Source organism: Bombus vosnesenskii, unplaced genomic scaffold, assembly GCF_011952255.1.
Source record: "Bombus vosnesenskii isolate JDL3184/JDL3185 unplaced genomic scaffold, Bvos_JDL3184-5_v1.1 scf7180000013266, whole genome shotgun sequence".
NCBI classification, from domain to species: domain Eukaryota; kingdom Metazoa; phylum Arthropoda; class Insecta; order Hymenoptera; family Apidae; genus Bombus; species Bombus vosnesenskii.
In genome coordinates, this window is record NW_022882926.1 from 6,266,961 (window position 1) to 6,292,324 (window position 25,364).

Consider the following 25,364-nt stretch of genomic DNA (forward strand, 5'->3'; position numbering starts at 1 on the left):
GCACGCATGCCACTACTGCTCGTTCGATCGACCAGATTTATGGGGTTGTACCGTTTTCAAGCTCATTTTCAACTACATACTTCCTCTATAACCAATTAAATAACGTTAAATTTATCGTTGTTTTTAATTTGTTGAAAATTCCATTTAAACATTAAATTACTATCATTATTGCATTTAAATGTTTAGAAGATGATTTTATAAGTTAAAGTTGTCTCATTGTATAGTGTGTTATTTAAATTACTTAGCTTTTGGTTAAGCTCCGATACCTTCACTATGACCAATTAAACAATGTTAAGTTTGTTGTCGTGTTAAATTTCTAGGAAATTTTATTTATCTGTAAAATATTTCTTTCTAGCTTCATTTTTCAGGGTAGTTTTATTGGTTTTCTTAAAGCTTTCCCTTTATTTCAATTCTTTGGCGTTTGGTTAAATCGTTTCATTATTATTATTATTATCATAGTTCAGTTGTTGGTCGACGCTTTATCGCGTCTTTTTCCTGTGAACTTCGGGTAGGAAAGTTTCTGCACGTTAGCCTGTGCATTTTGCTATCGGTCGACTGATTTAACGTCGGATCGCTGACCATAAATGAAGTGCAAAAAATATTTCCTGGAAGAGGGAGCTTCTTCTTTTCATCTCTCTGCCTCTCTTGTTTCTCTTTTAAGTCGTCTTCTCGTATCTTTAGAGTAGGTACAGCTATAGGAACAGCGGAGAACACAGAAGTTCTCTATGATATTACGTTTAGAATCTGGTTTAGTTAACTGTTTTAGTAGCAGCAAAAGGCGAATTAAATTGATATCGTTGAGTCGTTATCGAGAGGGACAAAAAATTGAATTGACATGAGCTACTTAATTTTAGAATATTTCCTTTAATTTGTATTTCGTATTTTATATGACGAAGAATATTAATAGCATTTGTCTCGTAAAACACAAAGTACAGCAAATTAAAATTAAGTACTATAAAATCAAACAACCTGATCCAAAGGAACGTGGCCGCTAATTATCCTCAATTTATCATTACGTGATCTTTCAAATTTCAATTTTACATTAAATCACATATTCTTACATATTTGTACAACACATATATCGTACAATTTCATATCTGTCGAATTTTTTCAAACAGTTTCTAACTCTCTTAACGCCGAGTAGAATTTTAATAAATCTGGAAAGCCGAAAATTCACATTCTCCGCTCGTCTTACGAACCTTTTTCAACGTTTCAAGCAGCACACTCCGCAAGATGAAATCTCATATCGGTGAAACGTCGCTATTATCGCGTGATTTCGTTATCAAAGTCGTGGATGTAATTTCTATCTGCGATCTTACTCGCGGGAACGAATGCAGAGAGGGAAGAAGGCTGTGTCGGTACTTTTTTGCTCGTCCAACGTTTCGCGGCTGAAGTTAAGCTCGGGTAATCGAGTTTTTCTTTCGTTTGCGTCGATTAGATGACCGCGAAAAACTCGTATGTCCGATAAGAGTAATTTATCCGTTGCCCCGTGAAGCTTGGCGATATTTCTGTGAATGTATCCTCCAGAACGATGCAACCTCCGGAAAGATGAAATTCCGATAGAACGTGCCGCATAAAGGGGGAAACGTACGCTTACGAACACGTAAATCCTCTTCGCCGCAATATGAAATTGAACATACATATCGAGTTTCGCTATGAACGAAATTAATCCACAAGGTTTTAGTAAAATATTAGAGGTCTCGTGATTAAGCACTGCTACAGAGATATCGAAGCTTCAGGGGAAATTGAGAATTCTTTTTGCGAGGGGAAATATTGTATAACAGATAGGTCAGAGAAAGGTGTTATTTATAAAGATTGAATGATCGAATATTTGATAAGGGTTGAAAGTGGTTTGAAGAAAGATCGTGGTGGATTTGGGTTATCCCGAGAATAAATCATTTTTCAATTTCTAACTTTGTTCTGTTGTGATTTTTTTTTTTGTAGGGCTGAAATTTTTTTCTCATTTTATTATTAACGTCATTTCGATTTTCTGTGATCTTCTCATCAAGTTTTAAAAGAGAAGTCTGATTCTTGGAAAAGTATGAAACAGCAGTTTTAAAATTATAATAAGTTCATCAGTCTGTCGCGAACTTGAAGGACTTTAAAGTTGTCTCTTTCGCTATTCAATTATATTAGCCATCAAGTGACATCGGAATAAAGAATCAACAAAAATGGACTTTTCACGTATTTCTCACGTTTTCTACGTTTTGTAAATGTCACTTTCCTATGTCATTTCTTTTTCGCTGCAATCATAAGAACTTTCCCATATTTAAAATTACAAATGAATGCAGTTCGTAATAATTATAAAGTCTGTTTCACACGGATTCACTCTCCTCGTAGCAAATTATCAGTTTTACAGCTTTGATTAATTATAGCGATTACAGCAACTAATTTCACTGTTAATTTTAATAATGAGACCCACCGTCGCCTTTTTTGCGTCGTGACGTCCGTATAGAAACTTTCACAATTAGTGGAACCGTGCGAAATGGCAGTGACACTTCCGTCTTTTTGTAACAACTTCGCTAACAGATAAAATAATCCCGTTAGTCTTCCAAACAGACGTAAGCGAACTTCGAGAACTTGTCAGCCAGCGATATTGCTTCACTCGAATACGTAAACGTCGTAAATCAGTTCAACAAACACTCTAGTCACCCTAAATGCAGACGAATCGTACGAGTTTTCGAAAGTTAGAAAGCTTTTGGCGGAAAAATTCTAACGCGCGTTCCTTTCCACGAGAAATCTTGCCTGGTACTAATACGATTAATAATTTTTCTTTTTCTTTTGTAAAATAAATAACTCCATAGACAACGTCATAAATAAAAATCATTCGCGACTGACGTACAAACCGTACGTCATATGCTATTAAGCATAATCACATATTTAAATGGAATGGCGTTTAGGATTATTTTAATATCAAACATAGGAAATTATAGGTTTGTAATTTCATTTTATGCATCTTCAAACAAGATTTGAATTTTATGTGTGGTTCACGTTGGATAAAAATATGTAGGTCTCCGTTAGTTAATTAAGTCACGAAAAGAGGTAATACTCCTTTCAAACTGCCACAAAACAGGACAATATTTATACTTTAAATAGTTATTAAAAATTCATTTACGTACTTAACGCATACTTCTATCGCGGTAGAAATATTTTTCATATATTACGCTATCAGTGTTTAAATCGCGAGTTAACAGATTCTTTTAAGGCTATTCTTGAATGTAATTACAATTTTATTTCAAGCATTCGAACAACGAATATCGATATTGCTCGAATCATAGGTCATCGAATTTCTTTAAAAATATTTTTCAAGTTTAATTATAATTTCATTTCATATCGTTCAGCACCTAATAGAAATTACATGCTTCCACTACGGTATCGTATAACATTGCACTTTGAATAATATTACTTTGTATAATCCGCCACCATGATATTCAAATCATAGATCGTTACACTTCACGAACTTTATCCGCAAATTCAGTCGCAACCTTGCGTCGAAACTTCAAACACTTAATCACGGTTACATACTTTTGTCACGACACTGTACACCTCGTGTGCCGTACTAGTACTATACCAGTACTAAACTAATCCCATACTGATCCATTAGCAACTCAAATCACAGATAATAATCAGAAGCACTACGTTGTAACCGTGTTTCGAAACTTCGCCAACGATTCCACCAAATTGAAATTGCATATTTCTACGATAGGTTTCATGCTTCTTCTACGCCACTACTAAAATCTATTACTTGCACTCGAATTACACGCCATTAAATTCCACTGAATCCCTTCAAGTTAGTTGCAACTTTGTTTCGAACTTTCAAACACTAAATCAAGATTAACACACTTTTACTCTATATACAGAGTATTCTCTACGATATAATATGAAGCTAAGGGATGATTCTATGTGCAAAAATAAATTGAAAATGTAGACAAACATTTTTCTAATCGAAGCTTAATCTCCAAGAGAATCGATTTCGAAACTTTATTCCTGCGTGCCCAGCCTTACACTGATTTCACGTATATCTTGTTTCCATCCATGTTTGCATTCAGAAATATTTATAGCAATTAGAATGAAGACCCTATCCGATGATACAACGATAAAGAGTATCTAAAGGAAAGAATTCATTCGCATCTATGATTTTGAAAATACAGAATATCGAGATACTCGAAGCTACCGCACAATTTGGTGTTCGCGTATCGAATAAATGTTCAAAATCAATTCTTCGTACAATTAAGCATTGGACATTTAATATTTACGCGTAGAATCGTTCTTTAACTTGATCAACTATGTACATTATATGTAGCAAATACTCTGTATAACGTTGCACTTCTCATATACAGTGTTAATAACTGAAGTTACATTAATTTACTATTACTAAACCTACTATTCAGATCAGAGATCGCGAAATTCTTCCAAATTCCTCCTTTAACTATCCGATATGAAAGTTTGAACCCTGGTGCGTGAAGGTAGCACGTGAAACACCCCGAAGAAAGAAAAAGATCGATTCACCGAAACTGGAGGAAAGCTTTTCCTCCTATCTTGCACTTCGTTGCAGAGTAAGTGACGACTAACGAAACGAGGGAGGACTGCGAACTGTCCTTACCGTTTGTATCTAACATTTCTTTTACCTACTGCTACATACATATAACTACCTCGTCAGTTATCATAAGAAATTCTCTCTGCAAGTCGACTGTGCAATCGCACCATTAACGTTACTCTTAATTTCGACTTCAAATAATTTTATCCTGTAACCTTAATCTTAACCTTAACCTTAACTTTAACCTGCTCGAGTTATCTTTTAAAGAGTCGAACTTCGTGGTTCTCGTCTTTTAAACTTGAGTTACCTCAGTTAGAGAAAGATAGGTATCTAATATTTTTGGCTGTTCTTCAAGTTTGCAAGATTTCATTCAGATCGAATCGTTCGCGACCCTCTCTTGAAAGTAGGGAAAACGTCTTCAGGCTCGACAAATGGAGTCTGAGCCAAAGAAAATGATCGGTTACCGTGGTCCTGAAAGAGAATCCCGTCGTGGAGGGCGGGCCTTCGTCGTAATTCATCGCTTTGTCCGGAAGTTCCATTCTAAGCCGTGCGATCCACGGCAAGGCGCGGTTTCCGCCGCGTTGGTTCCGCTGTCTCCGTGAAATTCGATCGCAATTTTAACCCTGAAACTCTTCGAATGTTGGCCTGTCACTACTTGACACAGCCAACGTATAACGTTGACTAAGCGCTCGAACGAGCGTTGCCATTTCGCTGTAATCTGCCGCGTGCCTCGACTATGATCCACGTGATGATTCATCGTGCGGTCGTGAGTGCTTATACGCGGATTGCTTGCACAGGGTGTCCTGTTTTTGTTCACGGAAACTGATATAGAACGTATTAGATAGTGTTTGGGTCGAGGGCAAGTTAAGAAATATATCCGTAATGGTTGGGGTAAAAGAAAATGTCCCTTGTTATTTATCCATCTTGCCGATATTTATTTTATCAAACTTGTATTTGATTAGTTAATATGACACAGTTTTGCTATTATAGATGATCTAATTTTAGGTATAATTCTATTTTTTTTATTTAACTATTTTTTCATTAGATTTCTCTTCAACTCTTCCTCGGGACTTTTTATTTTAGATACGAGAAGTTTTTAGAATATTCAAGAGAATAAAAGAAATATCATTCACTCATTCACGTTTGCAAATGTGTAAATAAAATTGTCTTATTGTTTTAATATCGCTACCCCATAAGAAAAGATAAGAATGTTAGCTATAGATCGTATATTAAATTCTTCTCCTGTAATCTCTATTTTCATTCTAATGAAAATTTTCTTTTCTAATTCTTTGTATGTTATTTGTTATATGTTCAGTTTAATATACAAAAATTAAATGTCCGTTTTCGTAAATTCTTTTTATTTAGTAATTTCATTGAAATAAGCTTTTTTAAATAACCCCAATCAAACGCAATGTATAGGATTATTATCGTCTCAAGAGGATACGATGGTTTCGAAGAAATTACATAGCGAGTGCAGGCGTCAGGAATATTGCAATTGAATCCTTTTTAAAACGATTGTTGAATAGTATTGCAATAATGCAATTTTTCTGCCCGTTTTTATAACAGATAAAAAGCAGTTGATGTTGCTTATTCGATAGATTCGACTATAATAGATAATCGAGATAATGTATGTACATACATTTTTATGGAAACGTGTTAAGATTTATGCTATTCAATTCGACCGGCGTAACATACGGAGTGTCCCGTTTTAAAATATCAATGCAGATGTGTAGTTTGGAAAGTACGCAGATATAAAGGATTGAATATTGAAGGAGGAATTCGAGGAGATGGCAGATGCCATTAGAATTTTATGGGGCAAAATCGATGGACGAATCCGGAGTAAAAATTTCAAAGTTGCTTATGATTCTCTTAAAGTGGTCGTGGAATTTCTATTTTTATTAGATGGTTGGAAGTGTGATTAACATGGCGATGATATAATTTTTGTGAAACTTTTAGTGTAAGATTTGAGACTTTGATGAAACAATTCTATGGATTACATATCATTTACTGAATAATTTATGGAAATGAAAGACAAACTTCTTTAATATTCTACTGTTGAATTTAAAGGAACACAAAATTGCTTCAGAGCTCCTATGAGCTTTGCGAGGAATTGGAATATTGAGAAAAAAGTAATGTAAATTGAGGACAGGAGATAATACAGAGTATCAGCAAAATAAATAATATTAATTAATTGTAAACATATTCTTTATGAAAATAAGCAACAATATTTTCACTGTTCTTCTATCATATTTTGAGTAATATTTTGAAATTACTTTGAAGTTCTTACAGGTTTTGCAAAATATTAGAATACTGAAAGTCTTCAATAAAATTTGAACCACAGCCTTAAGTGATTTTTATATTCTATAGAAATAACAAAATTCCTGAAATATTTTCAGAAATAATTATCAGTATGTGATTTGAAGGAGAGCGTCTTTCAATTATAAAAATGTTAAAAAGCAGAATATGAATAGGATTTGTATTATACTTGGTTACAGATCTTTCATACTCTATCCAGTATAAGACTAATAAAACACTTCTGAGTTATCTGAAGAAGTAATTACAGGTAATTCGACGAAAAGCATCTTTGAAGAAACGTATATAGTAATCGAGCCATAATCTCAAGAGGCAGACTGGAAAAAGAGTTTAACCCGCTTAAATATCCTGCACGAGGCTATTTACGGATTTTTCTCTGCTTGACTCTAGCGTCCTCCTCGACCTCCTTTAATCTTCACAAATTCAATTTTTATTCCTACAAAATATACAAAAATACGAAACGAAAGATAAAAAAAAAAGAGGATACACGGCACACGTACTTTTTGAAGCATAGGCACACATGGGACACAGATTGAAACGGGTCACTCTGTAGAATTATAAAATTTCTGCGAAAAAAGAGAATTCGTTTTCTTCCGTATTTTGCCTAGATTTTCTCAGTTTTCCAAAAATAGCCACGCTTTCGTTTTATACGATTGGCATTTCGTATCGCTGGCACGACGAAAAGAATAATATTTACTACGTTATCGGCGCTATAGAAAATTTAATTGCGAACTCTCCAGCTGTAATGCGTTCAATATATGCAACTGCCCCGTTGTTCCAGAATTCTCGTTCCAATAATATTTCGCGAAATATTTTCACTGGCTCTCTTTCGATCGATTTCTCGTACTACCGAAGGCATTCCTACGTTCTTCTGTGACAAGTTTCACTTGTAATTGAGATATTTCTATTCGAAAATAATTTTCAAACATAGCTAGATTTTCTTTAAATATTTACTATATTTAGTTTTTTAGTAACATCGTTAGATTTATTAAAATTATTTGTTAGCTTTTTAGCTGCGAATACGTATACGCCCTTCTTCTCTTATTTTATTTCTTAGATCACTTGACAGCTGATTCCTTAAAAAATAAGCAAAGTTTCGTATCTCTTCGACACTCGACTATCATCGTATCGCAGATCACTACGAAAATTTAGATTAGGACGTTTAACTTTAAGCTGTATACATTTTACTTAATATTTTCCACTCTGTATCCGCGATAAACGTCGCGTAAAATATAAAACGTCAAGTAAAATTGCAATAGCTTAAAATTAAGTGCTTATCCTAATCCAATGATACTACTAGTTAAGGATTGATATTTTCGTCAGTATGATAGAAAATGGTGTTTAAAGAGAGATTCTCGAGGGAAATAACTTTTGTAGAGCGAACAGGAAAGGCAAGTCTTTGGTACGAAGGGAAAGTATAGTAAATTGAATCTAAGCAAGTTAGATTCGGTCTGGTTCGAATGAAAGAAGCTCGACACGCGATTCTTCGTTCTCATGGCGATTCTTTCCGGTCATATGTCGCGCGAAGAAAAAAGGCGGACTTTCCGAGCTTTTCAAAGCAAAAAGTGAATGGAGGCACAGGCAAGAAATGAACAATGTTCCTTGAAGCTACGTGAAAGTATCACGGGAACCGAGGATACTCAAGTTTCCATGTATCTTCATAGATTACTGTCCCTTGAATACTTGTGCTCCTAGCACAATTTCCTCTACCCTATTTTTTTTCTTTTTTTTTTAAGCCTTTAGTAATCCTTTCATATTCCCTCATGGTGTATGTATACGATCTTCGTTGAAGGTAGTTAAGAGAAATCTATTTCGAAAAAGGTATTTTGAAGTGGTTTTCTTCGTATCAAAAGACACTTGTACGTGAAAAGATCAGAAATATTGTAAATTCGAGTGTATTTTGACGTATGTAATTGCAATTATCTCATAAAAGATTTCTTTATGGGAAGATTTATTCTGAAAATGTTTGAAGCGTTATATAGAAGTACTATCTCTGATCTTTTAATCGTCGACAAATTTAGTTTCTCTCGTGGAGTTCGATTTAGGTCCTCTTCGAGATTAGCTTTGGGTTAATTTAATTCTCGTCGTTACATTTTATCAGTTAGGGCAAGAAAATCTCAATTATGGTTAAGAACGAAGCATTCTATTGCTCAGAATGCAATTATTTCCACGTACAAGTGTTTTTAACGCGCTTCGTCGTTACAGCTCGATGTTTCCTCTCGAAATTCGATTAGGATAATCGATCGTAAGTTAAGGTATAACAAGCTCAGAAATCCAGACAACGCTGAGATTGGTATAATTAGGGAAGAGATAGTGTACTTCAGACATTTCTAGCGATAGCAGGCACAACGATCATTCCGGTAAAGCGAGATTAACGAGTGAAATCAACGAAATTAGCCGACAAACTGGCTGTAATTTCCGACGTTGATATTTCATTGCACGCGTATTGCGCTCGATTTCGACGATATACGATCCTCGGATAAGCTAAGCTTCGATTTTTCAATTGTAGATCGACGCGACCGAAATAAAATGAGGTAAACGAAACGAGAGGAAAAACATAATAGTAAGAAAAAAAAATAGAAACAAAGTGATAATAACGTACTGAAGTGGACCAACGCCGAAGCCACACATGGAAATTCTAAAAAAAAGGGTCGTAGAATAGAAGGGCCCGCTTGAAAGTGTTAGAAGTACATCACGAGTCAGTCTTTCGGCCTCGTCGATCATCTCTTTCCAATTTTTAACAATTGTTCAGACGACCGTCTGCTTTAGGCAATGAAATAATTTTTCTTTCGTGAAATTAAGTGATTCTATGAAGATCGACAAACTTTTTTGACACGCTGTTAAATTATTAAATTAAATGGAATTTTTTCATACTACATTTTAGTATAAATTACATGAAATATGTAATTGGAGTCTTTTGGATAATAACTGCTACGTAATAATCATTGTGTATTTATGGAAAATTTAACGTGATGATTATCGTGCATGTATGGTAAATATTTACAATGCATACATACACAATATACCGAAATAACATACTCGGTATAATATTTAATTGCAGCATTTCTATTTGCATTTTATTTTGTTTAATTATGTCCACAAGAATATGAATTTCTACAAATATTCCGATGTAGTAATAAGTTTAGTAAGAATTGGTTCAGATGGATACTGTATACTTTCAAAGGAACCACTTATTGATTGCACTTTAAAAGTCCCCTTTAATGACCATTTTAATACACACAGCTAAATTGCCTCTTTAATATTATCCAGTAGTTCCACAAAAGAATTCGATTTCTACCTAAAAAAATTGTAGACGATCTTGAAATTTTAAGAAACTGATAATAATACAAAATTGTAAACCACGTGGTTTCCTCTGAATCGTATAACATTCATCCGAGCGAATTTTCACTAAAATTGTTTTACTTACCAAAGTAGATCCAATTACACATCTCACAAACGTAATAAGTTCGTTCGAACTTTTGAACAAATTGACAAATTTTCAACCTCAGAAACGAAGAATTAGTTAGAATTATAGGAAGTCGTCTTTCGCTTTATTTCGATCGCGTGTAAAGAATAGAAAGGATTCCTAGGTTTTTGATTATTTGAATGGACTTAAATCTTTTAGAAAATGCACAAATGTATTGTTTTAGAGGAATAATAGGAAAATAAAGGCGGAACGAAGCGAAACGGGAACAAACAACCAGATATTCGAATAAATATTGCATTGAAGAAGGAAACATAGAGATATCACCGTGTGAAGTTCAGTTAGGTGAATAAGAAATGCCTTGATACGTTTATTGATCGTGAAAACAGATCTGGAAGCCCATTTCGCCAGCCTGTCGAGTATTTATATATTCCATTAAGATAAAAGCTTTCGTTTGCGCTGCTGAGTAACTTCAGTCATGTGATATTCTACGTTATTCTTCACTGAGTTTTCATTACATGAATTTTCTAACACTTTTAAACCATAAATCACCTATTCTGCAACATCTGGCGAAGTATGGCGGGTAACTTGGTGCATTCCACTTACTTCGTGTTTCATGCTCTTTTTATCCGAGTTTTTCGTGGCGAGCTATGATCTTTTTCCTTACTTTCTTGACTTTCTTGCACGACTGAACTAATCTTATTAGAAAAAGTTTACAAGTTACAAGACATAAGTTACTAGGGCTAACAGATTGAATTTATTAGGTACTCTTGTATAACAGTAACTCTATAAGTAGATTAAAACACTTGGAAATCAGCTAATTGTCCTATCTATTGTTTCATCCTCCTTGTCTTTTGTCTTGAAGTTATGAAGACGAGGAAAGTAGATTATTAGTCGTGGATTAAAATGCTTCGGATTAACAGTATGAAGTCGAATCGCGTTATTTCTACAGACAAGTTATAATTCGAAGGGAAAATTAATCTTCAACAAAATTTCTTCAATATTAAAATATATTCAGGTGTACTAAATCGAATCAATTCAGTGTTTTATTGTTTCGAGTCCAACTAATGGAATTGCATTATTTATAATTATTTCGAGAAATACATGCGTAATTTTATAACATTTACGTTATGGACAATAAGTTCTTATAATTTTATTGAAATAATGCGAAATCAATTTTCTTGACGTTATGACCGCTTCAGAATGACTTTTTCGCTTACAGCAGATTTAACGAAGGAATTTTTTCTTTTCCATGATATTTGCGAACCTACAGTATCATACTTCGCCGAAAAGTAATTCTTCTCTTTCCTCCACCGCAGTTCAACTTAATATCGTGGGAACTGAAAATTGGAAACTTTGACGTTTTAAAAGCATCTTCCTGAATACGAATCACACCAACAGCCGCTGCCATTTTTATTACGTCTGTCACTCCTATGCAATTTTCTATTATTTATTATCCTTCTCTCGTTTCTGCAGTTCTGATATCAAAACCTTTTATACGTTTGCAATGCTGGAAAGTTAGAGGACAAAATCTTAGTCCATAATAATAATAGTAAATAAATATATTGATTTCTTTTACACGAAAGATTCTCATCTACTCGAAATTTTTCACGACTTTAATCGAAAATTGTATTGGAAATCTCTTCATCCTAGAACTTTTCTATCTGAAATTTTCAATTCCATTTGAAGAAAGGATAGACAAGAATATGGAAGTCCTAATTTCTTTTCTTTTTTAAAATAATCTTGTTTGTAAAGTATCAAATTAAAGTTTAAATGAAATAGAAGAGGTTGATTTTCTTGAAAAAATCTGCACGTCACCGAAATCTTCGAAGTTTATGAATTTAATCAAACGGGAGAACGAACTTATTATAAATATAGTAAATTTCCTTCAGGGATTTGTCATTTTACAAAAATCATTATCAAAATTTTTATTATCGAATATAACGTCGAATTCGACAAATGCGTCTCATATTATTGGTTTTTTTTCGAAGTAATCGCGTATGTGTTTCGTGTGACGTTTCATAGACGTTGAATTTCACTTCTTCAGGGCAGATCTGAAGCTAATTTGTGGTCCCATTGCCTCCGAATAAAACCAATCATTGATGACACGCTGTCATCGTAAAAGCTTAGAATAAAGGAAATGAATCATTGCTCGCGTCAATAACTACACGCACGGAATTAGATTTAGATTTTAGATGGTAAATTAAGTAAACGAAGAAGAAGAAAACAGCGACCGAGCCGAAGGACTGACGATAGTTAAGCATAGCGCATCAGAAACCTGATATCAGCTTTAGTTACGTTATATCGTAAAACGCTGTCTACAAATGGAGAACAGGTTTATAGGAGACAAGTATTTCCGTGAATTATATGTATACATAATAACGTTGTATTTATATATATACAATACACACACACGGTATATCGCGCAACTTCCTTTTTCTAGTACGTTTTTAAAAAAAAATTCTACCGTTCTGATTGTTACATTGCTACCATTTTGTATTCTCGTTGTACATAGACACGTGAGAATTTGTAATGACGCGTAAACAAAACTAGGAGAAGGTCCTCGTATTTTGATATAATTTCGACGTTAGCACTATCGAAGATGTCGATTAGAAACTAATGTAAAAGAAAATTAATCCTGAGTTGCAAATTTACTAGGCAGCTTCTTTTTTTCTCTAGATCGAAGCCTGATTATGCTATTGTGCTTCCACTTTTTCAGTATTTCTCTGGTATTATCTTTATTTTAATCGATAGTAGTTTGCCGATTGTCGAATCGGAACACGTGAAACCGATTCGTTAAAAAATTCTTCACGGAATACGAAAGATAGTGGGCTTGGAAAATCCTGGTGTTTCGAAAAAGACATAGGCAACTCGTGTCTGTTCGTTGATGATAACACTGTGAGTACAGACGCATTTATTAGATCTGAGTTATCGCTTAAAATAGCTTAATTTTTTGATAAAATTGCAATAACTTTAATCATTAAAGGATAGTAACAACTTCCAAAGCAAACTAGGTCATTCATAATCCAAGCGAAATTTCACCGTTGCATTTGATCCAACAGAATTTTTATTTCCATTGAGAAAAGTTTCAAGCACTTGACTTATCGAAAGGACTGTGTAATACGATAAGTATCACAGAATTTTTGCAGATCTTTCTGAAGCCTAGAACCGTAAGATAAGAGAAAGGAAGATTACGCTTAAATGATCCAGTTTGTCTACAGAGTGTAAAAAAGAACAATAAATTTTTACATGGAGTGTAGAAAATCTTCATTAAAGTTTGTTATTCTTCGTAACGAGTGTTACAAACCCTTTAAATATACTTTACCTAATATCGTTGAAATAGAATATAATAAGTTTCTAAATGTAGAGACAAATCTCTGCATAATTAAAACGTATTAATAAATTTCTAATATTTTTACATATACTTAATTCACATGCAAATTTCATATTTCCCTGGAATTCATGATTTCTGTGCTCGTAAATCGTATTACCCTAGGTTACAGTAGAAATTCCTCTGCCCGTACAGACACCAGTTGCCCATGTCTGCCCTAAATTTTGCTAAGACCGAAAGGATTATTCTTCGCCTGCGGTTTCATAGTAAATATATTATCTTAGTGTGAGAGAACGAGCTCTCGAGCGGATTGTGTCGTACATCGATAAGCGTGTAGCATCGTTTCCTAGGCGTGTGTCGAGCGTTTCATCGTCGCACTCGCGACACAAACTACCCCCGCGTAGTTGCGTACAAGGACCAATCTGTTTATAGACCAAAACAGTAACTTAGTAATCGTTACGCATTAGTTTGGAGAAAACAGTCCAGAGTAAAAATTTTCACGTCTGACGCCTTTGTCTTTGTCGTTTCTTTCTCATATATAGTTGAATTTGACAATTCCTTAAAAATAAACATTAACCTCTTGCGAATTGAACTCGACATTTATTTCGGCATTGTAAGAATTGTAAAAATTAAAGCCATAATTTAACCCATTGTTGTCTACTGACGTCACCACCATAACGCGTCCATTATTGTTTGGTCGCATTTTTACACCCTAAAGACGAAGAAAAATGAAGGTCGTGAAATTATAATCGTTTCCCTTTCACTGAAAAATTTTTTTATTTCTTCATTCCTAAATTGTACTTAACTGTTGATGTTATTTAAAAGATCTTTATAACGAGAAGGATAAAAATCGAAATTGCTAAATTGTCGAAAGACCAACATCCTTTACGACAGCGTCGCATCGTGTAACAGGAACAAGACAAATATTCAATTGCAGACGCACAAATTTTTGCTCTAGGCTCGATTAAAGTCGAAGTTAGACGACCAGATTCGCGAATCTCAGGTTTGCTTTTCCGTTTGATAGTCGTTTCTACTTCCCCTTGCGAACTTCTGGCAGCAATTTGTTGCTGCGATCTATACGCGTAGATACATCGATCCTTCCCCCCCCCCCCCTCCTCCCATTGAACGATCTGTCATCGTGTATAGAGAACTGTACTCGCGCGTGAATACTTATCGATGTGCATATACATATACCGGAAGTTTAGCTGCAACGTCCACTTCTGGCTCGCGCAAATCCTTGCGCGGGCAGTGTGTAAATACTTTGGTATGCGTGTGCCTACTTTGTCTGATAGTTTGATACATTGTTATCTATAATATACATATATACATATATATATGTGTGTGTACATATAAATATATAAATATATATATCGTATATACGTATATGGAATATTGTACAAGGGTACCTTGGATGACTGAACAAATTAGGAAGAAACGAAATAAAGAAAAAAAAAAGAAAAAAAAAACTAATTGTCAATTACGAAAATGGGAGTTTTACAAGGACAACTAATTAACGAAATTCATCGGACGACGTCGACTAGTGTATCTCGCGTTGCGCGCGTAATAGATGTGTAATGTACGGCCTGTGCATAATTCTAAATTAGGTACAATCAAAGTAATCTTCGTAGGCCTATACACCTATTATATATATATATATATACACACGTAATACGTTATTAATGAGTATTCGTATGTAATCAATGCGGACTATGTAAGGAAATAATAATTCGATTAACGCGTTCCTCTTCATGGCGAAGAGACGCTTATTATAATAAAGATACATATGTATATTGTATGCACGTAGCCGGGTAAAGTACTATTTTGTCTTCGTCAGAGTGTGATAGAAAATTAATGTGATGGGCGACCGTGCTGTGCTTCGTGTGATCCCTCATCCCCTCACCCCCACACTTTAAAAGGTGTTCTCATTTACTTAATTACATAGCGAAAGGGAGCTTTTACTCAAACTAGTATTTTACTCGACCGTCAATGGCTGGTCATGTTACCGATTGAAACGGACTGATATATTCATAAATGGATCATTAAACGGATTTGTGAATGGAATCTGGAACATTAATGCCGTATTATCTGGGTACGTTTCGACTTGTGACCTAACACGTTGCATTCCCTCGCTCGACGACGTAAACGTATAATGTAAATAACGAGATATTTTATGTACTCTATATTTATTGTATATATATATATAATATATTTACAGTGTACACATGGAGTTGCTTAATTAATATATAAATAACACGATACACCGACCTTATTCGTTATTTCACTGTTCCGAGTAGAAACGGACACATCGACGTTGTTTGCCGCGATTTTTATTACGACGCAGAAGAGGATAATTTTTTGAAAGGCAGATCGAAGTAAGTGGAAAATATACTGCAGGAAATATCATTTTCTTGAATCTATTGTTTAAGAGAGGAACGAATTGAATGGTACCGTACGAAGCATGGAATTCCACTTATTGACGAAAGAGGATCGTTAAATTCTTCTTTGGTGCATTTCTTTTTTCACACGAACAATGTTCTATTGTATTCGTAGAATTTCTCTCTCCTCTTTTACATCTCTGTATATTGATTCTACTACGTTATTTTCCATTTACTTCGATACCGAAAATTACATCCCCCTCTGTAATATTATACGTATAATATAATTTAATATAATTTCATGTATCTATTAATATTAACATTGTTATCAACATTAAGGACGGTCCAATGCTATTTTCAGCAGCGTCAATGTATCCATAACGTAACATATACGGTGTTAAATAACATTCAGCGTCGAGCATCGAATTAGCTTGGAACAAGAATAGACGTTCTAAGTTACTGATATTTACAGAAACATCCCGTTAGCATCCGTTATTTTATCATCTTACTTAAGTAACAATATTATATCGCACGCCATCGTTAAAAATAAGGGATGCTCCAGCGCGATAATCGAACGAGATTCAATGGTCACGTGGCGCGTGTGATTTTAAATAAATAATTTATACATCTAGATTAAGGTGAAGATAATTTTAATTAAACCTAATCGAGTGCACGTGCATTTGGTATGTTTTTTCCACGAAGTTACTAATCCGATGGTAAAACGAATGTTCATCACAGGATATCTAATAAAATTGATCTAACGATATTCCTATGCATATTGTACGTATTGCATTCCCACAAATTTGTCCAACTTATTTCACTCTTAGAATGATCGTTATTTTCATTCAGAATCAAACAAATCGATCTAGTAATATTTATGTGAATATTCTATATATTGCATTCTTTAGAATTTTTCTTTTTTAGTTTCTTTTTTTCTACATCCGCAGAAGAATCGTTATTTTCCAACCGTTAGTTTTCAAACGAAGGATTTTTATTTTTTACGATTTAATAACATTTCTATAAATGTTCTTTGTATTTTCCATTTTCCCAATTTCTTTTACACAACGCAAGAAATGATGTATGAAAGTAAAGGAGATCGTGGACATGATGTCTCTGCGAAAATTAATTCTTTCTCGTAAAATGAATTACATATAGATCGAAAGTATAAAATAAAGAAAGAAGAAGAGGAGATGGTAGAAATATAAACGAGAAAGATATCAAGAAAGTCCTTGAAATTCATTCTTGGAAGACACAATTCAGCAATGCAAAGTAACTGAGAAATATTCTGAAACAAATATTATATTCATACATCGTTGACTTTTAATGGGCCAATAAAGAGAGAGAGAGAGAGAGAGAGTCCAAACTCCTCTATTAACGATTATAGAGCTTGATAAAGTTTGAACGTATAAAATAGATAATGATCACCATATCTTTCGAATACGATGTACTAAAGCTATTAATATGTTTTCTTCGAAATTTATGTCTCATAATAAACCATATATCTTTTATAGAATTTCCATCGAGAAATTTATATAAGAATAATATTGAAGCCTCTAATTGGTCAGTGTGAGTTTATAAAAATGTGAGTCGAATAAAGTTATGTTGAATAACGAATCTCTGTCGAGGAAATGAAACTCATTAACTACAAACATGCTAATTTTTTTAGATACACCTTGGATCTATATAAAAGCTTTTTACGAAAAGAATGAATCTAGAAATCTAAAAAGTCTAAGTGAGTGACTTTCATCTTTTGTTATACTTAATATAGCATTCTTTCCTTAAATAAATTAATCTCACCATCACCTTCCTTAAATAAAGAAATCACCATTCAATCGCCTTTTAACTCAAATTAATACCTCGATTAATTTCCACAAAGAAATGTTACGTCCACGATCACGTATTGTAGACTGTGAAACACTCGAAGTTCCTCTAAAAATGGTACTCTAAAGAGCTACCATCATCGACCTTCTCGATTAAGAAAAAGATCTCTTGAAAGGATAAAAAGCTCTAAAGTGTTCACTTAGCTCTTCTTCGACAATTCCTGGAAGAAGGCCTCGATGGGGAGAGTCGGCTCGTCCGTGGGGATTTTGAAGTGCGAGGCGATGACTCTGCTTTCTGGGGACACGGCCTTGAACATTCCAGGTTTGTCGTAAAGAGCAGAAGCAGAACTGGTCAGGTCCGCTACGCTTTGCGACGCTTTCGCAAACAATTCTTCCTCTTCCGATCGAACTTCGAACGCTGTCGTAGCTTCCGTGCTTTTATTATCGTTTGGTATCGTGGTTTCCTCTGTCTTCATCGTAAAATGTTGCTCGGTGATACTAGTTTCTTTCAGTTGACTTTCGTCTACACTTTTGTCAGTACTGGTATGAACCGGTCCTACAGGCTTCTCATTTTCAGGGTGAAAACTCAGTCCAGTTTCACTTTCTTCCGCTTCGTTCACCTCTTCGTCCACGTTCGATCTCATTGGAACGTTCGTGGGAGCTGGTTCTTCCTTTTCAACGGGGATCTCGTTAGCAGCCACTTTGGTGGTGCCAGTGGTTGTGACCGACGAATAGAAACTGGTTTCTTCCGCGGCCATTTCAGTGGCTTCCGTTTCTTTTCTATCCGTGTACGCTACGGTCGAACTCTCCCTCTGCGTTGACAGTCTGCTTTTCATCACAGGTCGTCGTCGAACCGACGAAGAAAATACGTTCTCGGCTCTAACTGTGCTTGGCTTCGACTGAGAGTCACTCTCGTAATGATTCTGGGATCTATTGGGGCTACTGGTGGTTCCTGAGATTCTGCTTCTGTACACGTTACCGTTGATAGGTCTTCTCTTTGGCACAAAACGGTTGGTTCTTTCGGTCGTCGAAGAAGCTGTATCTTCAGCCACCAACTCTTGATCTTTCACCACTGGAGGATTCGGCGAAGATGTCCTATAGTTTACCCTCGAGACGTACTTGTATCTCCCTGTCGTCTCCCTTGCTCCTTCTATGTTCTGCTGCTGACTTTGTTGACTCTTTAGACTAGAACCTCTTTGCTTCGTGTGTGGCGCTGGCGTCGCAGACGGCTCCGTGCTCGAAATTTGAGCTAATCTGCTCTTGTAATCCATCCGGCTCTTGTAGTCCTTGATGCTAAAGCGCGGCCTGGTCGTGTTCCCGTACCTGATCGGCCGGATCTTGTGGGATCTGCTCGTAGAGGAGCTTAAGGGTGGCGCTTGCGTGCTCGATTGCACCGTGGATGTCGTCGTTGAGGCGATCGTGGTGACGCTGGGGCTTGTACTTGGGCTTGTACTTATACTTGCGCTGGTGGATAACACCGTCGCTCGATCGAAGTAATTACCCTCTGTTTTGATAAACAAATCCTCTAGGGGAATATTCGTGGCCACATCTAAACCCTGTTGCGGTTTATAACTTTCGTTGTTTGGATCTTCTTCTGGTCTTGCCTTTGTTGGTTCAGTGTAATATTCTAGCGGTATGGTCTGCGTAGTATCCTCCACTGTCGCAAATTTTGGAGACGTATAATCGAATTGTTGATTAGGTTGATTGGTCACGAAACGAGTAGTGTATTCGTTATAGGGTTGAATGGATTCAGTTGGATTCTTGTACGTGTTTAGAGGAGTGTGCACGATCTCTGTGACGATCTCAGCTTCGAAGGGTTCGCCTGGGTTCACCCTGTTTCTATGACCAGGCCGTTTTCTGATATTAGCTTTCTTCTCGGCTATTGTATCTTCAAAAGCAGATTGCGTAGGTTTGATTCGTTTTCGTTTTGTAGCGTCTACGTGATGTATCGCTTCTTCCTGTTTTTCGTACTTCAGGAAGTCCTCTGCAGATGGTACAGTGACAGGTTCAGAAGTAGTGGTCGTTGGTCTTCTTCGACGTATTGGAGAACCTGGTCTTCGAGTCCTGGGTTTCTGCGTGCTCACTGTCGCCAGAGTCACAGTTTCTGGCGTGGTTCTGGTGGTCGTCTGTATAGGCACTTCCTCAACGTGCAACGTCACCGGAGCAGAGGTTTCTGGAACTTGGATCGGAGCTTCCGTTGGCGTTGGCTCGTACGACGTGGTACTCGGTTTTCGTCGCCTATAGTGTTCGCGCGATGGCTTGTGCGGTCTTTGAGGCCGTATATCAGTCTGCTGTTCTCGATAATTCACTTGCTCTTGCTGATTCTGCGAGTAATCCTGATACTGTTGGCCCTGGCCAGTGGGGCGCTCCGAGAACACGTAGTCGGGCTGGGTTACCTGCAATGGAATTTTAAAAGTTTGTTAGAAAATTTGAGAAACGTGGTTAAGACCTATGTGTAGCTTTGATCTTGCGATTAGTTAATTGTATTTGGCAAGAGTTTTGTTATTATTCGATTCAAACTCAATTCCATTAAATCATTTGAAACGTAGTATTTTAGAATCTTTATTACAATGCTCATTAATTAATTCTAAAAGTCCCTCTTCCCTAAATAAAGAACTATTAAAAAGATCATTAAATAACTTTTTAATACAAAAAACCCTACTTCCATCCCAAGCAAATTCCAAACTAAGAAAAACTCTAAACAAATGTCTAGTGGTTTTAGCACGAACTATACGAGAAACCGTATTTCGTAGCACAATAAAATTAATTCCGAAAGTTTCCTACGATATAAGAAACCTGCTTTATTGCGCATTTCCCCGAAGCTGTTCTTGTCCAAACAATACCCAACCTGTCCCCCAATCTCGTAAGTAAAGCCGTGGAGAATTAACTGTCGGTTTCCGGGAGTTCCGCAGTAGCCAAATATTTTATAAAGCACTCTTTCCACGGGAACAAATACTACCTGAGACTGTTGAACTTTTGGCTGCTCGCCAAGGCTGCTCTGCTCGGTAATCACCGCGGTCAGGTCTGTGGTAACCTTCGGGATCTCGTATCCTGCCAACTGGATCGCGTAAGGCGATTGTTCCTCCGTGACTTTCGCCAATTCCTGCGTCTGATTCCTCGCGGATTCCACAGCCAGCCTAGCCTCTTCCTCTTCCTTTTGCTGCTCCAACAGCTGCCTCAATTCCTCTTGCCTCTTCTTCAACTCCTCTTGCTGTTGCTTCTCGATCTCCAATTGCTGTTGCCTCTCCTGTTCAGCCAATCTTTGCCGATCTCTTTGCAGCAGTTGCTGTTGGATCAAATATTGTTGTTCGTTGAAATGTTTCAGTGAAATACTCTCTGGAGTCTCGTATTCCGTCTCTCCGCTTTCTGGTCGAATATCGATCGGCAAAACAGAAGTCTGGAACTGTGGCTGCTGAGATTGAGGGCCGATGAACACTACCTTTGGTGCCTGTGGGATCTGGTTAGACACTATAGGCTCTTGGTTGAACTTTGACGGAGGATTCAATCGAGGTAGAACCTCATTTATGTCGGACGTTTGATACTTGTTCTTCGGAATTGGCCATGAAGAGGGTGGTGGAGTTAGATCCTGAGCTTCTGACACATAGTAGGTATTACCAACACCCGCTGTCGGCAGCAGTTCACTTTGTATTCCGCTCTCTATTTGCTTACTCGTATTACTTTGACTTGGTCTCTTGTAATCCTGTACAGCATCTCTGTTTTGTTGTTGGAATTTACTCGATTCCTGCGTACGAGGAGTAGTGGGTGCGGGAGTAGAAGATGAATACACATCAGGAGGAAGTAGAGTTTCGTAAGGCAACGAAGGTCTAAAGTTGAACGGATTGTAGACAGAAGGTGGAGTGATGTAACTAATTTCGTGGCTTTCGTGAACCAGGAACGCGGGATCTCTCTCGAACGACGTCTTGAAAGAATGAGAAGGATGGTTCACTTGGCTGAAAAAGTTCCCTGTACTAGCTGGGTTAATAACGTGATCGTTGTGAGTCTGTCCAGGATACTTGTCATGATTCTGTCTGTGATCGTAATCTGATAGTCGTTTATCCTTTCCAAAATCGTTGGCCGGCGCTGTACCAGGTGGTTGGAAATATGGCTTCGCGTTGTTGGACACCTTTAGAGATTCAAAGGGCTTCACGTGATACCTGGGTGGTTGCAGCAACTGAGGGACGTAAGGTTCAGCGTAATGTCTATTTTTCGTGGGTGCAGATGGTGAAGACGGAGAATTCGTGGTGGAGGTATATCCTTTAATAAAATACGTGGCAGCCTTTATTGGATCCGGAGGCTGATGCACTGGCGGGCCAAATTGTGGCTGTCGCAAGTACGTCGAGCTGTCTCGTAAAATGGGCTTCCGGTGTTGGTCCAGGTCGAAACGGTACGCGTCTTTCGGCGGAGGTATCAGAAACGTGTACTCCCGCGTCTCAGAAGCGACATGTTTATTAGGATGATTGTGGTTAGATTGAGCTTCGCCGCGTGCTTTCGCGGCAGCATGACCGAGGACCGTGAAGCTGCCTAGTATACTGGGCGGATTGTAGTCGTGATAGGAAGATGGTTTACCCTTCCGTTGAGGTTTCAGTTTTTCAGAGGCGGCCATGTGTTCTTGAAGCTTGCCTAGAACTGGATGAAGAGGACCATTCCGCTCGAGGTTGCTGGATGGGGAAACGTTCGTTCCGATCGTCTCCTCGTAGCCGTTCGTCAACGGCCGCCAGCCGTTTGCAATCATCGATGATCGCGTTGGTGGCTGTGAAGTGAAGTTAGAGGAGTAGTGTGTTGGATTTATTGGATTTAACTAGCGGATGAAATGTAGCGAGGTTGTGAAGCGTTAAATGGAATGATAAAGCCTTTATGTGTTATCTGAATATCATTCGTGTAAATATGATTATTGGAAAATTTAAGAATGACTTTTTGTGAACAAGATCGAGAAACAAGAATAGGAAACAATTTCTTTCGTTCTTATTCACAAGCTTTGGGTTTTTGTTAATGTCAATGATCACAACGTAGTTTAAAAACAATAATCACATTCTTTTGACACCCTGTATAGTAGAATTTACGGATATTGACTGTTCGAGGCTGAGATTAATTCCTATCATGATTGACTGTTTTGGTCGTCATGTTTCCAAACGTCTTACTCCGCTTAGTTATCTCAAGGGTGTAATTGAGATAAATTTTCTCCGTCACAATAGATCTTATGGAAGTCAAGTAACTCCACGTGACTAGCGTTAAATCGCTAGTTAGAAAGCAATTTTGATATGTCAATATCCATGAATTCTATAATATAATTTTACTATAGTTCTTACAATCTTAACTGGCATTTTGATTACCTATCTTTCAGGTTTTTATTAAATTGTTTATCAAATATTTGAAATAAATTAATTTAAACGTCAAAATGATTTTACAATTTCGCTGTATCTCATTCGCCAATTGTATTGTACACGGCTCGATTTCAGTCTAATTATGTTTAGTTTCCATGAATATTTCGCGAAAATGTTTGTAATTTTTGATACGATAATTAGATATTTTGTAAAAGCCATTGTAGTGTTATTTTATCTTAATCGAATGTCCTGTGAATTGAAGTTTTGTTTTATAAATTGGTTAATTGATGTATTGGTGTTTAAGTAAATTTAGTTGATGTTTCACGTTAGACATTCAAACACACTAATGACTAAACTTTGTCTTATAAACTGTTATAGTGATAAAATAGATTGTCATAATGACAAAACGTTGAGTCGACAAGAGAATAACATCAATTTTTTAAATATTCAGCACCCGACTTAATATTACAACGAAGGATTCTTTGTAACAATTTTTTGTATAAGCAAAGAATCGATTAAAGAAATTGGATAAATATTAGCTAAAAATTTACGTCATCTTTGCAGCCAACGAAGAGTCGTTTAGTGTACATAACTTGACTGTTATGGATCGTGTGCAGTGTGCATTAGATTAAAACAGTTTCGAAGTTAAACGTTTTAGGAGTTTCAACAAAAAGGGTCACTGTTTACATAACTCAGTTCTTGTACATGAAAAAGGAGAAGTTCTTCCCCTCGCATTATGTGCAGTCGAAAGATTGATGCCTTCTACTAATAGCTTGTAAACGTAAACATTTTATAGAAATTATAAATTATTGTTGATACTCTATATCTAATGAATAAAAAAATCAGAATACCTAATATTACAAAGGTTTTACTCAATTTACCAATAAAGCTTATTGATACTGTAAAATTTCATACGATGATCTTTACCTTTGAAACAAAAGTGTTTTTATGAAACTCATCCTGTTACTTCCAGTTCATAAAAAACCGACATTATTTCTCATCAACTCAACAGAAATGAAAAGTGTTTTAATAAAAAAGAGAAGTTCTCTTCCTGTGTGTATTTTCTTCGTTTAAATATCATAATTTATTCGTTAACACTGGTAAAAATAAACAAATCGAGGCAACGATGCTTGCGCACACGCAAGAACAATTAATTGCCGCAACTCGATTACTTACAGGTATCTACTTACTTATCGATTACTTAGGTATCGATTACTTACAGGTTTGTTATCGGAACGGTCTATCGATACGGTGATTGCGCCGATGCAGGTAAAGAGGCCCATCGCGAGGACACCTGTGAGTATTTTGTATATCACGCAGATGGAGAAAATGTTAATTATATTTTTAAAAAATTTCACGAAGAAAGAACGTAAGTAAGCAATTAATCCAAGAAGTAGATACATTAAAATAGAACAAAAAAGACAAAGAAAGGCTTTACGTTAGGCTTGGACAAAATAAAGATAAAGAATAATAATGAAATAGTGAATTATAATATAAGTAGTTTGAAGTAATAAACCATAATAGATGATTATTATAAAAATGAAAAATTATTTAACTTGATAACTAAATGAAATAATTCGAAGCGAGATCGCTTCAAGGAATAATTTTATTCAAATAAATTAATTCGAAATTATTTTCAAATAACATCTAGTCGAATCAAACGATAATCTCGTGTCTAATATCAAAATTAATTTCTAATCAGGTTATATTCATTTTTCGAATACGTTTTCGAAACGCGTCCAAGTTTGATCTACTTACAATTCAACGTTAGTGTCGACCGCATCGTGACAGACCATGGGACCATTTACACGAGCGTTCTGCGAAAGAAAAAAAATGTTCGATCGTTAGGCAAATTCACGTCGTTCTCGTTATATCGCAAATTGCTCGATTACGAAAGTAGAGATCAAAGTATATCGGATATAACGAGTATAGCTTTCGATTGTCGGAATACGAGGACAGGAAAAGTGTAGCGTGATGCAGAGAAAGGAAGTATAGAAAGCCGTTGTTGCATCTATCGCGGCTGTTTCCGCTGCTATTTTGTCATTTCTCTTTGAATCAAGGTAACAGTGAAACTCGCGAGAAGACGGAAGAATTTCACTGCACTTTGTTTTTACGGGCTGGTCGTAATATCCAGAAATTTCCACTTGATGCTGCACGAGCTTCCATCCTCGTGTGAAACCGGAAACGAACGAGTTTCCAACGATCGTCGATGTAGAGGGCACTCGTTGTCTTGAGCGAGTTAT

At 36.2% G+C, this 25,364-nt stretch overlaps 1 protein-coding gene across 1 annotated transcript; it reads right to left on the reverse strand.

Annotated features, from left to right (window-relative positions):
• Nucleotides 1–17,078: 17,078 nt before the first annotated feature.
• On the reverse strand, nucleotides 17,079–24,938 carry LOC117230229 (proteoglycan 4-like). Its single transcript, XM_033487410.1, has 4 exons — nucleotides 24,880–24,938; nucleotides 24,342–24,415; nucleotides 20,760–22,550; nucleotides 17,079–20,196 (listed from the first exon to the last, which is right to left on the reverse strand). The coding sequence occupies exons 1-4, from the start codon at nucleotides 24,923–24,925 to the stop codon at nucleotides 18,001–18,003; spliced, it is 4,107 nt and encodes a 1,368-aa protein (XP_033343301.1). The 5' UTR covers nucleotides 24,926–24,938; the 3' UTR covers nucleotides 17,079–18,000.
• Nucleotides 24,939–25,364: the final 426 nt, after the last annotated feature.